We start from the raw sequence: 17,841 nt of genomic DNA, 5'->3' as shown, positions 1-17,841 counted from the left end.
CAACACTCTCGGCACCAGTAGCCAGGAAATTAAAAGAGTATTGCCATGGGAAAGTCTGCTGTTAGGGACCTCTCCAAAGAACTGGAGAGTAATGGTGTCTCTCTGGAGACTAAGGTGCATCTGATACAGGCCAGGGTCTTTGCAATCACTTGTTATGCATCAGAGAGTTGGACAGTAACCAAGGAGGATAGAAGGAGAATTGATGCCTTTGAGCTGTGGTGCTGGAGAAGAGTACTGAATATACCATGGACTGCTAAGAAAATGAACAGATTGATCCTGGAAAGGGTTAAACAGGATGCTCCTTGGAGGCAAGGATTCTGGCTCCATCTAACATACTGTGGACATGTTGTAAGGAGATACTGGTCCTTGGAGAAGGACATGATGCTTGAGAGGGTGGTGGGACAGCGCAGGAGGGGAAGGCCCTCTATGAGGTGGATTGATTCAGTGACTAGGGTAGTCGGGATGGGAATGTCAGAGACAGTGCAGTTGGCACAGGACAGAGCAGAGTTTATGGCTTGTTGTACATAGGGTCGCTATGAGTCGTAAGCAACTCTACGGCACATAACAACAATAAACAACAACCATCTCTGCTCTATTTGGAATTTATTTGTATCTTATAATCTGACTTCCCTTGACCTCTTTAAACCAGAAGCTTTCAGTCTGCATAGGATTATTAATTGTTTGGCAGAATTCTGTGATTTAGGACAGTTCAGGCTACTTACATTGGCTTATCCTTGTTTTAGGAGTGATGCTTTATTTCACAGATGGGAGTATCAGTTTGTCATTTTTGCATAGGCATCCTTTCAGAAAAGACATGCAGGACAAATTTGAACTGAAGAACTCACTTAAAAAAACTGATACATGCCAAACACATACAGTCATGTATGTTTGTCTACATGTGAAATAAAAAACTGAATCTGACCCACAAAGCCTCCTAATAGAGTTTTAAGTGCCAGTGTTCCCAGTTTGTGTGTAAAGAGAAATAAGAACTTACATGTTTTTGTTCCAACACACCACTCTCCTGTTTGTAACAAAAATTGCACATTATACATACTGCTTGGTGTCATGTTGGTTTGGTTGGTTGTGGGTTGTTAGATTTTGGGGTGGGTTTTCTTTTTTCACTTAAAGACCTTTCATCTAATTGCTGTTTTAGTTACATAGTTACTAACAGTTCTGTTAGCTACTCTTAACAGAAAGCCACATTACCACATGGGATTGTTTTAGCAAATACAAGTTTATTTTATTTGGGTTAGCAGTCCAAGCTCACAACAGCAGCACCAAGAAAAGGCTGTGCTCTGTCAGCAGTTGGGGAGGGTCTGCTCTCCAGCTGGGCACTCTTAGCCCAGAGACCCTCCTTGTTCTCCTTTCGTAGTGACCGGGCCCTGCTTGCTTTTCCCCCTTTAATCTCTTTTAAGAACATATGTGACTCAGGATAATACCCCATTCCACTTCTGAGCTTTAGGATTTACAGAATCACGAAATGGACTGCAGACATCACAGGCCACACCGCATGAGAACACTTACATACCCTGGAAGTTGTGGAGGTTACAGTTGAGCTTATGTCAAGACTCAAAGTGAGAAAGGCAGTGAACCATGTGGGTTGATTAGGCATTATTATTAATTATTGAATGCAGTTAGTGTTCTGAAACAAAACTTCTATGAATGATTGTGTGAAAAACTAATGTTAAGTGTTATAGCGTCATAGGCGACTCATAGCGACCCTTTGAACAAAAGTTCTCGACACTTGAGTGACTTTCATCCTTTCTCCAGGTTCATAGGGTTTCCAGAGGCAAGCTATTATGGAAGTGAATGCCACTTCTGCTTCCAAGCTTGTTTTAATCTGGGATTGCCACCCAACACCGTCCACCATGGGTAACCATTATTACATTTGATAGTGTCAAAGTGTTTAACTCCACAGCGACCACAAGTTACGTCTGTACAGCAAGTGAACATACCAGGGCTATACAACCTAGAAGAATGTTTGACCAAAAACAATGAAAAACAGGCTCGAGGGCCACGGATTAGAGTCACCCACCTTTGGCTTGGTAGCATAATACGATTATTTATAAACCTTCACTTTTTGACTACTCCAAAGATATAAGTAAAAGGAAGACTCTTATTGGACCAGAGCTCCTATTTAGCCAACACAGGAGTTTTTAGAACATAAGCTCATAAGCAGGCATCCCCATGCTGCTAATTCATGGAAGTTGTCAACTTTATATGTCTCTTATAGGTCTTTGTAGGTGTGAATGTGCCACCCTCCATTTCTCTAGACAACAACCAAGTCTTACCCCAAGCCTAGTTTGTTTCTTTGAATATTAGACTTTCAAGATTTTATTGTCTGAACAAAAAAACAAGATACAACTTAGAAGTGGGTCACTTGGCTCTTTCCATGGCCAGCGTTGTCTGAGAACTACATCTGAGGCTCAGCTCTGTCTTTATAGTTTGAGCATTCAGCATGACTGACTCAACCTGGCCTCTGCATCCACTCTGTGTCCTGTCACATTGCCACTCTTCCTGAGCACACAGCCTTCACATTCACTATCATTCTGGCAGGTTGGTGCTTGCCATACTCCTTACAGAAAGTCCACCAGGCTTTAGGAACATTTGAAGGAGTCTCATATACATTGAAAAGGAGCTCCAGGTCCTGCTTTTAGTTGCTGAGTTTGGTTTTTATTTTTTTTAACACGATGCCACAAATGATGGCAAATATGTTTTTAAGCACAGTCGTCAATTTAAAAGTGTGCGGCAACGTGTTGTGATTTGAGATCATTTGTAAAATTTATTTTTTTCATTCAACTGTTAATACACTTTTTGTTTTATAATAAGAATCCCTGCAATGTAACCATACTCTGCCCACTACCCTGTGATTATCGTGTCCACTCTCTTATCCTACACTCCTCTCATCCTTGGGCACATGCTACCCTTTGGCTTTATATGCTTGACTATTCCAAGGAAAACAAACAGATTCATCCTGGAAAGGGTTAAACCGGGTGCTTCTTGGAGGCAAGGATTCTGAGGCTCTGTCTAACATACTTTGGACATGTTGTAAGGAGAGACTGGTCCTTGGAGAGGGACAATCATGCTTGGGAGGGTGGAGGGACAGCGCAGGAGGGGAAGGCTCTCTGTGAGGTGGATTGATTTCAGTGACTGGGGTAATCGGAATGGGAGTGTCAGAGACAGTGCGATTGGCAAAGGACAGCAGAGTTTAGGGCTGTTGTGCATAGAGTCGCTATGAGTCACAAGTGACTCGATGGCACGTAACAACAACAACATTCTAAGGAGTGGCTGCCTGTCTGGTGTTACTGTGAACCTGTATTGCTTGACTGAGAGTTAAACTTGAGGAAGTGCTTTTCATCCCAGGACCGTAGATGCGGGGATTCCGCTGGTCTCAATCACATCAGGAAACCTGGCCTTTTCTGTATCTGAATTTTGGTCCACTTGTGTCACATGCTCTATCCAGGATCTTCTGTGACTCCTTGAGAGTGATCAGAAGTCGGAGGCAGGTCCTGTTTGTTGACCAAGTGGTGTGTGGACCATCTCCTGCCTTGGCTCTGAAAGCATTGCTCAGGATTCCTCATGAAAGAGGATGTGGTGGCATTAACAGTGGTCATGTAATGTGCTCTAGAATGGAAAAGAAGACCCCATTGTTGGCCTTCCAAGTTCATAAAGAAGTACACCATCCAGGATCCACAGGCAGGCTCACCACTTGGAAACTGTTCACAAGCAATCCCCAGGTTTACGCATTTTGATTTCCAGTGGTTCTGTCTTGATAACAGAGAGTGTTTGATACTGTGTACCTGGGAGCCTTGGTGTGGCCTGCGTGACTCATGCTGCCTCTTTTCATTAGATGTCGCCTGGCGCTCCGAGGCCACTATTCAGTTCACTGTCCAGCACTTTAGCCGATTGGTGGGACGGGCTCTGAGCCCTCCGTGCTTTGTGCAGAATCTGCCCTGGAAGATCCTGGTGGTGCCACACTTTCACCCTGACAGACCTCAGCAGAAGCGCATTGGGTTCTTTCTGCAGTGCAATGCCGAGTCAAAGTCCAGGTAAGCGTGCTTAAATGACAAGTACAATGGTGCTCCTACATCACTGGAAGCCAAATTTGATTGCCCAGAATCTTTTCCTTTTCCTTGCCCCATCCATTCACATAAACCCATAACTGTTAGGTTGATTCAGACATAATGGCAACCTCCATCCAGTTTCCAAGGTATAAGTCTATACGAGAGAAGACCTCTTTCTCTCATAGAGGTGCTGGTGAATTCAAACCCTCAACCTTTTAGTTAATAACACAACACATAGCACACTATGCCACCAGGGTCCTTTCTTAGGATTTGAAATTGGATTAGATTGCTTTTCTTCTTTAAAACCCACTAGTAGGTTTATGCCTATTTTTACTGTAAATAAGACTATATTAGCACCTGCCGTCCCACGGGATTGATAGCATGATCCCTTTGGCCACAGACTTCATTCTTCCAAGTAACAGTGTGTGGGGTAATTACAGACAATTCCTCATGCTGCTCACCCTCAGTCTTTTTATTCTTTGGGAAATAGGAGTTTACAGGTGGCTCAAACTGATGGGTGCTCGAACCTACCTGAGACACCTCCAAAAACAGACCTGGCTGTCTATTTTCCCATGGCCACAGCCTCAAAGACACCATGGAAGGTACAGTCCTATCTTCACACACAGGATCACAGTGAGTCAGGACCAACCAGGGCCACCAACCATGACTGTGCTCAGCAGACACAAACCTCTTTTGATGTTTTCAGTACTTGGGTCTATAATTATTTTAGAGAGAAAATTTTTTTTAAAATTTCATATTTTAAAAATGCATTATATTATAAAATTTCTTAAAATTGAGGAGTAGCTTACTGGATAATTTTATAATAGTTCATGGATTATTCAAATGAAACTGTGGGTGAAATACTTCACATCTCTATGAGCATTGCCAATGCTCCATGGATTTATTCCTTCTAAGTGGAATGGTTACGAGTTTCCTCTCTTAATCAGTAGCTGTTGAACTGTTAGCAGAATCTCAGTGGACATGCAGATTACTTACCACTCTCTCATTCTATAGCAAAGAGGCCTGTAAAAAGAGCCCGCACCACTTGAGGATGGCCATGTTTGACCTTTATAAAGGGGAATTGTCACGATCAACAACATTAATAACAATTCCCATGAGGTTAAACATGTACCCCATGCTTCTATACCTCTTTCTACTCTTAACACCTGTCTTATGGCTAAGCTGGGTCCAAAATCCAATGTGGTAGCTCACACACCACACAGAATCATGTTGGGGAAGTCAGAAGGTTATAATCTAGATTAGTAGCAAGAGCACAGTCAGGACAGCTTCAGAAATGTGCCACAGGCTCTTCAGCCTTGGGCCTCACTGCTTGAGACCAGTGTTAGAGCATTCTCAGTCCTGCCAGTATTGACTCCCTCTCCACTCCCTCAGTCTTAGCCAGTGTTAAAAGTTCTCAGTCTTGGGAATTATGGTCCTCCACCCCGAGTTGTCCAGCAAACTTGGGCAAAGGCTCTTAGCTCTGGTTCAGATGGTATAGCAATCCCAAGGTCCCATCTTACATCAGGTCTGCAGTTCAGCTATGGCTGCTGCTGCTGTAGCTGGAGCCAGAGCAGGAACATCTTGGTCTTGAAGGTATCCTACATTCTTTTGTGGCTGCTTTTTTGCCTGAGGGAGGAAGGTCTAATTCTCCTGCTGCTGGATTGCTCAATTTAATGGCAAGACTAGCACATCTCCTTGTGGATAGATTTAACAGCCCTATTCGCATATTTTTTCAAATGCCATAAAATGAGATGGCAAAGTCAGATTATAGCTAGGAAAGTCGTATTGAAAGACAAACTCCAAAGGCCATAGGTCTTTGTCTGCCCAAGGACTTTGCCACTACCATGTTGTAACCTTTGGACTCTCACTTGATACTCTCCCATAATTAAATTTTTTCTATTTTCACGTTCAGAAAACACTAAGGCAATTTTAGATGTAGCCAAGCTTTAGTTGGGTTAAGTTTTCACCTTCATGATGGTCTTATTGCCAACTGATCTGATGAATTGGGGGCTGCACATACGTTGATCTCACAGACACCTAACACAAAACTATTGTCTGGCAGAACGGTCTGTCTACCCATGTGAATGACTAAGTGACAGTTCCTAAATGCCACTTGTTTGAAATCTTAAGCTGTCAAAAGAGCCTGGGCGGTATAATGTGTTGGATTGCTAATTGAAAGGTCAGCTGTCTGAATCTACTAGCCACTCTACAGGAGAAAGATGAATAGTCTCTTCGTATAAAAATGTATAGCCTCAAAAAGACACGGAAAGGGCATCGCCAGCGGTGTCAGCGTCGAATGGTGGGAAATGGCGGAGTACTTGGCCTCCATTTTCGGCACTGAGAAAGACAAAGTCAACTGTTCATTTTATTTCAAAATTGGAGCATGCCGTCATGGAGACAGATGCTCTCGGTTGCACAATAAACGGACCTTTAGCCAGACTATTGCCCTCTTGAACATTTACCGTAACCCTCAAAACTCTTCCCAGTCTCCTGACAGTTTGCACTGTGCCGTGAGCAATGTGGAGATGCAGGAACACTATGATGAATTTTTTGAGGAAGTTTTCACAGAAATGGAGGAAAAGTATGGAGAAATTGAAGAGATGAATGTCTGTGATAAACCTTGGAGACCATCTAGTTGGAAATGTGTACGTCAAGTTTCGTCGTGAAGAAGATGCAGAAAAGGCTGTGATTGACTTAAATAACCACTGGTTTAATGGACAACCGATTCATGCAGAGCTCTCCCCTGTGACTGACTTTAGAGAAGCCTGTTGCCGCCAGTATGAGATGGGAGAGTGTACACGAGGAGGCTTTTGCAACTTCATGCATTTGAAGCCCATTTCTAGAGAATTGCGTCGGGAGTTGTATGGCCGACGTCATAAGAAGCATAGGTCTCGATCCTGGTCTCATGAACGTCGGTCCCGGTTGAGAAACCGTGGTCGTGGAGGAGGTGGTGGTGGCGGCGGCGGAGGTGGCCAGGAACGTGATAGGCGGCGATCCAGAGATCGGGAGAGATCTGGACAATTCTGAGCCATGCCGTTTTTACCGTATGTCTGCTACAAAGTGTTGTAGTTAATTGACAAAACCAGTTCATAATGGGAATTTTTTTTCAAAAACAACAAAAAAACACAAAGATGGGTTTCTGAATAAAATTTGTAGTGATACAAAAAAAAAGACACGGAAAGACTTTTTGTAGAGGAAGACATTCAGATGGCCAACAGACACATGGAGAGATTCTCAAAATCACTGGCAATAAGAGAGATGCACACCAAAAGTACAGTGAGGTACCATCTCACCCCAGTAGCATTGACAAAATTTCAAGGCACAGAAGGCAATAAATGTTGGAGAGATTAGACTCCGATACACTGTTGGTAGGATTATAAAATGATACAGCCACTCTAGAAGGCAGTTTGGCATCTTCTAAGAAAACGGAACATAGAAATTCCATAAGACCTAACTATTCCACTGCTAGGAATATACCCCAAGGAAAAAAGAACTGAGACACAAATGGAGATTTGTACACCTGAGTTCATAGCAGCATTATTCACAATAGCAAGAAAATGGAAACAGCCAAAATGTCTGTCAACAAATGAATGGATTGAGAAATTGTGTACATTCACATGATAAAATACTATGCAGCACTCAGAAGCAGTGATTGTGAAAAATACTACATAACATGAGAGCTTGGAGAGCATTATGTTGAGTGAACTAACTCAGGTCCATAAGGACAAATACCACATAAAACCATTGTAAAAATAGAAGGGTTACAAAAGTCCAAGGAGGAAAAAGGAGGGAGGCTAAGAGGGGGCTAGGAATCTTGAGAGCACAGAGCTATGTGGGAGTGAGGGGTTGAAGAAATTAGGAAAAATCCATTGGAGAACTGAAAAACGTAATGATGAGCATGGATCAGTGGTGATTAATTTTATAAACACAGTGTGATCAGAGCAATGCGTGAAACATAGTATATATGAATTTGTATGCAACATAAATAATAATACTAATAAAATTGTATAACCTCAGAAACCCAGTAGATGATCAGCATGACTTGGAATTGACTCACCAGCAGTGGTAATCTTTTCAGCATCTTTCTCCATCAAAGGTTAATTGTGGGTACCCTCTTTTCCCAAAAAAGAGATTAGACAAATTGAAATGTCCACAACTGGTTTCAGTGTCTTTATAAACTATGTAAACCTGAGTTAAACACATAAGCTGCAGCTTAGATTGTAATTGTTGCAAACAGATCGTGGTCCTGTCATGCTCGAGCTGTACTGAAGATCGTGAATTCCAGAGATGAAGAGAGGTCCTTCAGCCGCTGCATTAGTCATTTATTCTTCCATAAAGAAAATGATTGGGGATTCTCCAATTTTATGCCCTGGAGTGTAAGTAGTAGCAGTGTTTAGTCTCAATAATCTTGAGTTTTAGGGCTTATTTGAGCCTTTCCCCCAGAGTCCTTAAATGCCTCTATTGATCTTAAGAGTTCAGGCATTTGCTTGATACATTTGGATAAGTGCCTGTGAAAATGCATTTTCTCTGCTTTTTAGCTTGGGTTTTCAGCAATCATCTGAAATCCAAGTCTCAGCTTTTAGTCAGATATTGAAGGGCCCTTTGTCACTGGGTTTCCATCCTGGGTTAGGTGTGGTGGTGGTGAGATGCACATAACCTCACTAGTCGGTACATTGGGATTCTTTTTGCAAAGGCGGTAACCACAGACCATTCCTCGACCATGGATCAATTCCTTTGTCCGCACTGTGGTCTCAGACCCTCATTGCCCCAGATCCCTCCTAGTGGAGATGAACTTTTGTTACTTGGACCCCTGTTTTTGTCCAGAGAACAAATCCAGAAATCTAAACTGGGGTGTTAGAGCACATACGATTTTAATCTGTTAAATACAGGGTACTGGCGTATTCTAGAGTAAGCATGTTTATTCTTATGCAAGTTTGATATTCTTTTTCTCATAGGATTTGACTGATCCTGAGAAAGGATTTATAGAGGATGACAAAGTTACTTTTCAAATCTTTGTACAGGCGGAATCTCCTGATGGACTTCTGTAAGTTTAATTGGGTCATGTTACAGTGTCTTGGTGCTGGAGTAAAATACACCTTAGCCTATATTTAACAGAGATAAGAGCCCCTCCCACTTTTGCCCATGGGGTGTGTATGTGCACAGAGACACTCCTTGCTCACAGATAGGTTACAACGTTACAGATGTTTCTGCTTCTCACACCCTCACCTTCATTGGCTTAGTTTGTGCATCCAGTAATAGCTTAGCCAGGTTCTTCAGGCACTGAGGAATCCCACCATAGCAGAGTTACACTTTCTATGCTAAAGAGCTTTCAGATTGTTAGAAGAGTTACTACTGCAACATAAAAAAGTACAGCTGAGATGCTCTCTCTTGCTCTCTTGTTCTCTTTTTTTTTTAAGAGAGCAAGTGCTCTCTCAAAATTTCAGTGCATGACAAATATACTATCATGTGGAGTAAAGAAAGAACTGAGAACCCCAAGAGAGCTCAGATGATGAGTGAGGCATCAGTAAGCTTGGAGTTCGAGTTGCAAGCCATGCCTTTCACTCAGGGCAAAACAGTGTGGAAAGCAGTTGAGCAGCACACTTTGTCCTCTTGCTCCCATTATCGTCTTTGTTTTCATTCTGGCAGTACATGGAACACCTGGGTGACAGGGCAGGAGTCCAAGCAGTGGAGCAGCCCAGTGGAGCTGTTCATCCAGTCCAGATAATGGCTTGGACGTGACACTGGGAACACAGTGGAGAAACGTAAATCTGCACAACCAGGCAGCCAGTGGCATGGAGGGGCAGAGCAGAGGGAAAGTGTGGACTAGAACTTGGCTCCAGGATGAAGGCAGACACTGACTTATCTGAGGAGTTATACCTGTGCATCGCAGGTTCTTGAGGTGTGCCATCAGGCTGGGCCAAGGCCTGGAAGATTGGAAGAAAAGAGATTTAGAGAACAGAAGTGTGTTGGCCATATTTAGTGTCCAAGAAGAAACCCTTATAAAGAGATCAGATAACTTTGGCATAAAGAGTCACGGGAGAAGCCATAGGGGACAACCAAAGGCTGGGAGCTCACTATGAAGTGTACATCACCCTGCTGGTGATGTGTATTAGAGTAACCTCTTGGCTTTCAAGAAGACTGGTCAAAGACAGGAGTCATGCAGATATTTGGGGTCTTCATATGTAGAAATTCTACTCAGGACAGTTTGTCTACCGCAGCTTTACTAATCAAAATTATTATAATCCCCATCTCTACTCTGAATGGATAATTTGATTATGGGACAGCAATACAGATAAGCTCAAAAGACTGCTTGGGACCAAATACAAAGCACATCTCAGTTCCAAAGTGGTGATTTGTGGTTAAGCTTAAATGTTGCTGTATGCCAGAGCTGATTTCATAGCTGGTCCCCCAGTGTTTTGGAGGCTGTAAATCACAAGGAGATTACTCATCATTCTCCCTTGGGGCATCTAGTGGATTCAATCCACCTGTCTTTGGATTGTCAGTGCAACTCCTCAGCACAGAGCCACGAGGGCTTCCTTAGGCTTGACTAGCTGTCCCCAATTATCTTGGGGATTTTTTTTAAGGTATAGTTATTCTTTATGTGGTTCCCTGTTTGATGTCTATAACACTCTTCTGCCCTTCGCCTCTTACACATCTGTCTGCTCTGGGCATGTGATGTGATACAGCAGCACGTAGCTCCTGCTACCCACCAGAAGACATGGGGAGCATGGCCTGGTGCAGCCGCCTGCATTTTGAAATCTAAACGATTTCACTTTGTCTTCAGATTCTTCACGAAAGCACTTTACCTTGGGATTTTTTTCCTGCAATCCAGGAGAAGTCCATACTAAATAGTATTTATTAGCTTTCGTTGTCATTGGCTGGATTTCAAGTCAACAGAAATCAGAGTCATCCTGAGTCAGAATTGGGTTTGTGGTGCTTATTCTTCCTGGGTTCAGTCTTGTTCAAACCTGTTCACCCCTTAGAACTTAAACTGCTGTATGGTTTGGGGTTTTTTTAAATTTTTTATTTTATTTTATTATTTTTGTGTGTGTGTACCGTCAAATCAGATCTGACTGGTACAGGAGGAGATTGCCCCTCCTTCCCCGGCAGAGCATCTGGTGGATTCGAACCATGCACCTCTGGGATTGTAGTTGCAGCTTCTTGCCACTAGGCCACCAGAGCTCCCCTAAACTGCTGTATGTTTTTAAAAATAACCAACCGATTCACTGTAATTTAGGACCCTTACTGTCTAAAAAATGTATTCTTTGTGATTATCTACACATGTACATGCATGCACATATATACAGGCACATTTAGCATGCCTGCATCCAACTAATCCTGGAACCAGAAGACCACTGACCCTGAAACACACAATTGCTGCATATTAACCTCCACACTGGTCTTTTAGGTGGGACTCAAGGATGCACACAGGCTATGTAGGACTAAAGAACCAGGGGGCGACCTGTTACATGAATAGCCTGCTGCAGACTTTGTTTTTCACAAATCAGCTGCGAAAGGTAAATGGATGTTGTTTCTTTTCCTAACCTCCCTCACTTCCTCTATGTGCAGGTATTTAAGGGTGATGCACAGAGTACTTTTGACAACCTCTGCAATGTGCTCTCCTTAACACTACCAAGCACTCACTGTCTTTACAAGAAGACTGATACCCTCTTGACACTACTTACTCCCATCGTGCTTAGAAAGGTGGAAGGTCAAGGAAAGAGAGGAAAACCCTTAACGAAATGGATTGACACGGTGACTGTGGCAAGGGACTCAAGTATGATGGAGATGATGAGGACAGGATTTTAGAGCCATTGTTCATAGGGCCGCTGTGAATTGTACTTGACTCGATGGCACCTAACAACAACAACAAATCCTATTTGACAGTGTATCTGTCACCCCCTACTTTGAATACTGATGTGGGTGATTAAAATTTTACTCTTTCCGTGGAGTCAGAACTCACTTTGCTGACCGTCCAGAAGGTTTCTGAGATTGTAAATTGCATGCGAAGCATTTGCCTTTCTTTCTTTTCTGGAAGGTTCAAACCACCAGAGCCTTCCTATGGACTAGACAACCATAACTTCTTTAAAAACTTTACTGCAGTGAATTTTACAAGCCTGACTTTATTTAAAAATGAAGTCCTGGTGATGTAAAGCAAAATGACTACTAACTGAAGCAAAGGAGTGCGGTTCAAATCCACTAGCAGCTCTGTGGGAGAAAGTTGGACAGTCTCCTCCTGTATAATTTACGGCCTCTGAAAACCCTCTAGAGGGTCAGCTATGGATTGGTTCTTAACGATACATAGCAGTTGCTACTAACGAAAAAATGATACTTCAAATCCACCAGCTACTCCACTGGGAAAATTAAGCAGTCTCTTTCTGTAAAGATTTATAGCCCCAGGAGCCTGAGGGGGTAGTGGTGGTTGTGTCCCATCAAGTTGGAACTGACCCGTAGCTGACCTCCAGCAAGTAAGGAGATTTCCCTTCCTTCAGTGGAGCATATGGTGATTCAAACCGTGTGCCTTCAGGATTGCAGTGCAGCTTCTTAACCATTAGGAAGCCAGAGGTTCCTCAAGAGCCTGATAGAGAGTTGCTGTTGTCGGAGTCAGCTGCAGTGGGCTTATTGTTGAGTTTTTTTATACTGAGATTTATTTCCTTCGAAATGATCTTATGATAAATGATGTTGTTGATAGATGCCATCAGGTCACCTATGATTCATAGTGACCCTATGAAGAGATGATGTTGATTGCCTTCGAGTTGAGCACTACTCATAGCGACCCCATAAACAAGAGGCCTTTCTATAACTATCGACATTTATCAAAGTTCATAGTTTCCAGAGGCATGTTGTTTATGAAGTGGATACCACTGCTGCTTCCTGCGAATAGTAATAGATCAAAACCTTGCTCTATCATGTGCCATCTTCACAGTCTGCACCATGCTTAATCCTATATGATAGTCAGTGTGTCAGTCATTTCTAGTTATGGTTGTCCTTTCCCAGCAGGATGTTGTCTTCCAAGGACTGGTCCTTCCGGACAACATTCCCAAAGTATGTGAAATGAAGTTTCATCATCCTTACCTCTAAAAAGCACTTTCAGTGCTCACTTTGGCAGCACATATACTAAAATTGGAACGATACAGAAAAGATTATCATGGCACCTGTGCAAGGTTGACATGCAAATTCATGAAGTGTTCCATATTTTGTGCAGATTACCAAGAGATTATATGGTTTCCAACATTGAAACACTTCTCACAACAGAAATATTAACGTTTGCAGTCTATAAGGTTAAAACAGATACAAATAAATAAAATAGAAAACCAATTTGGTATCATTTTAAGACTAATTTGTTTGTTCTTTTGACAGACCAGGATAAAATACTCTTTGCATCACCACAATTCAAATGCATTAATTTGTCTTCTGTCATCCTTAATCATTGTTCAACTTTCAGATGCAAACATAGTAGTTGAAAATATCATGATTTGAGTCAGGTGCACCTTAATCTTTAAACTGACCTCCCTGTGCTTTCGTACTTTGCAGAGGTCCTGGAAAGCAGATTTGTCCAATGTAATACATCTTTTGATTTCTTGACTGCTGGTCCCGTGACTGTTGATTGGGGATCCAAGTAAAATGAAATTGTTAACAACTTCAGTCTTTTCTCCATGTGTTAGTGTGTTGTCTGTTGGTCTAGTGAGGATTTTAGTTTTCTTGATTTTAAGATAAAATCCACATTGAAGATTCTACTAGTTTTTTAAGTCCTCTTTAATTTCTTCAGGCAATATTTTGTCATCTGCATATGGGTCTTGAGGCTTTCTCCAATCCTGATGCCATGTTGTTCTTCAAAAGTCTAGCTTCTCTAATGATCAGCTCCGCATACAGAGTAAATAGTTTTGGAGAAAGGATACAACCCTGATGCACACCTTTAGTGTTTTTCAGCCATGCAGTATTCTCTTGTTCTATTCTGAAAGCTGCTTCTTGGTCTCAGTATCGGTTCATATGAGCACAATTAAGTGTTCTGCCATTCTTCTCAATGTTACCTATAAATTGTTATGATCCATACAGTCAAGTGCCTTTGCATAATCAGTAAACACATCTTTTTAGTATTCTCTGCTATCAGGCAAGATCCACCTGGCATCAACAATGGCATCAACCTCATTCCACAGCCTCTTCCAAGTCCAACTTCAGTTTCTGGCAGTTCCCTGTCCAGGAACAATATAGTCAATTTGAATAATCTTCAGGAAGATTTTACTTGCATGTGATAGTAATGATAGTAATAATTCTGTTTGATAGTTTCCACATTCTGTTGGATTACCATTTTTTTAAAATGAGAACAAGTATTAATTTCTTCAGTCAGAAGGCCAGGTAATTGTCTTTTAAATTTCTTTTCAAATACTAAAGGGTGTGTCCAAGACTCCGTCTGTTGAAACATGTCATTTGGTATTTCATTAATTCCTGGGGCCTGATTATTTGCCAGTGTCTTCAGTGAACGTCTTAGTTCATTACCACTAGTTCTTGATCCTATGCTGCTTTCTGAAATAGTTGAGTAGGTTGTTGCGTACCATCGAGTCTGAACCGACCCGTAGAAAAGCTTGTGTCCTCGAACTGCATCCTTGGACCATGCCTTTGGGGTTGCAGCGCAGCTTCTTGCCACTAGGCTACTAGAACTCCCTAGAGCTGAGTACAGATGAAAGTCATTTTGGTAGCGACTTTTCCATCATCTTTTGGTGCATTGTGCATCATTCAAGATTCTGTCCTTAGCATCCTTCAGTATTGCAACTTGAGGATTTAATTTATTTTTCAGTTATTTCAGCTTGAGAAATGAAGAGCATATTCATCCCTTTCAGTTTTCTAACTCCAGCTCCTTTTACAGAGGTACAGCACTTTATCTTCTTGAGCTGCCTTTTCAATCTGTCCAGCTGACTGTATTTGGCACTCCTTCCCCTTGTTTTGGCTTCTGTTCATTCTGGTGCAAGTTGCAGTTTCTTTCCTGGCATCCATTTTCATCTTTTCTCTTCCACCTGTCTTTGTGATTACCTTTGCTTTCTTTATGGGTGATGTCCTTGCTGGCATCCCACAGCTCATCCTTCAGTCTTTAGTGTTTAATGTCAAATCTTTTCTTTAGATAGTTTCTTAAATTCATTTGGGCTGATTTGGGCTGGTCTCATGGTTATATTTTGGTTCTCTAGGACTTGCTTTTATTTTATTCACCTTCAATTTCACCTTGCATATGAGTACTTGATGGTCTGTGCCATAGTCATCCTTTGGCCTTGTTTTGATTACTGTCACTGAACTGCTCCAACTGTTTCTTTACACAGGTCTAGTCAGTCTGATTACTGTGTATCCATCAGGAAATGTCTGTGTAAATGTTGTGATCATCAAGTCAGGACAGTTGCTGATTGGTGGGTTTTTTGTTTTTTGGTTTTTTTTTAATTAATAACACAAATTTTTGCAGTAAAATAAATCATTGACTATACAAAATTTTGTCATTTGATATCCAGCGTCATTTCTGTCACCAACACCATATTTTCCAACTGTCATTACTGCTTTTCTGTTCAACTTCTCTCTTCAACTTTAGTATTCCTGTAACCAGTGATTATTAGTGCATTTCAATTGCATGTTTAGTCAATTGCAGGGAGCAAAAATTGGCAGAAATCCTCAATTTCTTCATCTTTGCCTTTAGTGGTAATTATAATATTTGAATAAGGACTTTTAAACATCTTTCTTGTAAGCACGTGGATAGTCTCTGATCACTGCATTATGTCAGGATAGATCTTGAAATGTTCTCCCCCCCCCATTTACATTGTGTTTTATGCAATAATTCATATACATTGTATTTTATATCATTAATTTCTATTGATCTATGCCTGTTTATTCCCTCTGTCTGTTTTTTTTTTTTAATTTTATTATTATTTTTGTGTGTGTGTACCATCAAGTCGGATCTGACTGGTAGAGGAGGAGACTGCCCCTCCTTCTCCAGCAGAGCATCTGGTGAATTCATACTGCTACCTCTGGGATTTCAGTGCAGCTTCTTACACTAGGCCACCGTGTCTTTTATGAAAAAAAAATTATTTTCTCTCTCTCTCTCTGTGTGTGTGTGTGTGTGTGTACTGTCAAATTGGATCTGACTGGTACAGGAGGAGATTGTCCCTCTTCCACAGTAGAGCATCTGGTGGGTTTGAACCTCTCACCTCTGGGATTGCAGTACAGCTTCTTGCCACTAGGCCACCAGGACTCACCTATCCCTTTGTCTTTTTAAGTCCTTAATGAATTTTTCCTATTCCTCCACACCCCTCCTTCCCAACTTGTCAGCTAAACTCTACTATCCTACTGATTTTTCCACCCTTCTCTCTTTCCCTTTTGGACATTTATACACATCTTACTTAGTTATCCTTCTCTTTTTATAATAATGGGCTTATGCAATGTTTGTCCTTATGAGACTAAGTTAGTTTACTCAGCCTAATGCTCTTTAGAGCATTTTTTGTTCTATAGTATTTTACGAAATTATTATTCCTTAGTGCTTCATAGTATTCCATTGTGTGAATGCACCACAGTATCCCATGCCATCAGTTTGTTGATGGGTATCTGGGCTGTTTCCCTTTTCTTGATATTGTGAATGATGCTTTTATGAATGCAGGTGTTTATGTTTCAGTTGTGATATCCTTAGTGTCTGTTCCTAGCAGTGGATTAGCTGGGTTATATGAGATTTCTCTGTGTGTGTGTGTGTGCGCGCGCGCGTGCGCGCACACACAATTTTTTGAGGACATGTCACACTGCGTTTCAGAGTGCAGGATAGTTGTTGTTTTGTTCCGTCACGTTGCCTGCAGCTCATAGTGGCCCTATGTACAATAGCTCTGAAGCCTACCCTCCCCTGAATCAGGCTCACTTACTTAGACAAGCTTACCCCCATTGCCTTAGTTACTGTATTAAGACATCTTACCTAGGGTCTTCCTCTCCTCTGCTGTCCCTCTACCCTTTGGATCATGATGTCCTTTTGGCTACATGCCCAAGTATGTAAGATGGAACTTTAGAATCCTGGCCTCCAAGGAGAAACTTGGTTTCACCACTCCAAGACAGACCTGTTTGTTTTCTTGATGGTCCATGGTGTGTTCAAGACTCTTCTCCAGCACCAGAACCCAAAGGCATCAGTTCATATTCTGTCATCCTCTGTTGCCAATCTGAATGTCTTCCTTTGTGAAGAAGTGCTCTTTTTTGACAGTGAATGCAAAACCATTCCTCTTTAATTTGCCTTTCCCACCATAGTAGATCACATGAGTGTCTGATTCACAATGACTGTTATGGTCCATATCAGCTCACTAAAATTTAGGATGTCAATCTTTATGCATTCAATTTTTTTTTAAAGGTAAAAGTAAAGGTAGATTTATTAGAAAGTTACGTCCCAAAGGGACAGATTTCCTTCTTGAGGGGAAATATAGAAAAGGCCCCATTTAATTTTTTACAACTTCTAATTTTCCTAGATTCATACTTTTAAAATTTCGTGTTTTAATTATCCATGCATATTTGCAGCTATTTTTTCTCGTTTTGAGTCTTTCCACATCAGCACATGAAGGCTCTCCACTGGATGAAAACTTTGTTCCACCTGCATCCTTCAGCAGACTCCACTCTGAAGAGCCAGCTCTTCGCCAGTCCCATTCTGAGTGCATTCCAGCCTGATGGGCTCATCTTCTAGCCCTATATCCAATCATCATCTTGTCCATAGAGTTTTGGAAGGCCTTTTATGTCAGTCCTAAACAGCCAGTCCTCCTTCTTGGTTATGACACAAACT

At 41.7% G+C, this 17,841-nt stretch overlaps 1 protein-coding gene and 1 pseudogene across 1 annotated transcript in view; both read left to right on the top strand.

The window, feature by feature from the left end:
• Positions 1 to 748: 748 nt before the first annotated feature.
• The window catches only part of LOC102865208 (ubiquitin carboxyl-terminal hydrolase 7-like), a 73,569-nt gene continuing 56,476 nt past the window's right edge, over positions 749 to 17,841 (top strand). Inside the window, exons 1-5 of the mRNA XM_006897478.1 lie at positions 749 to 823; positions 3,850 to 4,049; positions 8,302 to 8,440; positions 9,020 to 9,108; positions 11,473 to 11,581. Coding sequence (XP_006897540.1) covers positions 749 to 823; positions 3,850 to 4,049; positions 8,302 to 8,440; positions 9,020 to 9,108; positions 11,473 to 11,581 — 612 coding nt within the window. The remainder of the gene's footprint in view (positions 824 to 3,849; positions 4,050 to 8,301; positions 8,441 to 9,019; positions 9,109 to 11,472; positions 11,582 to 17,841) is intronic.
• LOC102871962 lies at positions 6,371 to 7,091 on the top strand (annotated as a pseudogene).

The sequence above is a fragment of the Elephantulus edwardii genome, unplaced genomic scaffold (assembly GCF_000299155.1).
Source record: "Elephantulus edwardii isolate Elephantulus edwardi_28Jun2011 unplaced genomic scaffold, EleEdw1.0 scaffold00209, whole genome shotgun sequence".
In the NCBI taxonomy this organism is placed as follows: Eukaryota; Metazoa; Chordata; class Mammalia; order Macroscelidea; family Macroscelididae; genus Elephantulus; species Elephantulus edwardii.
Note: the sequence above shows the minus strand (reverse complement) of the source record. Positions and strands in the feature narration are given on the sequence as shown.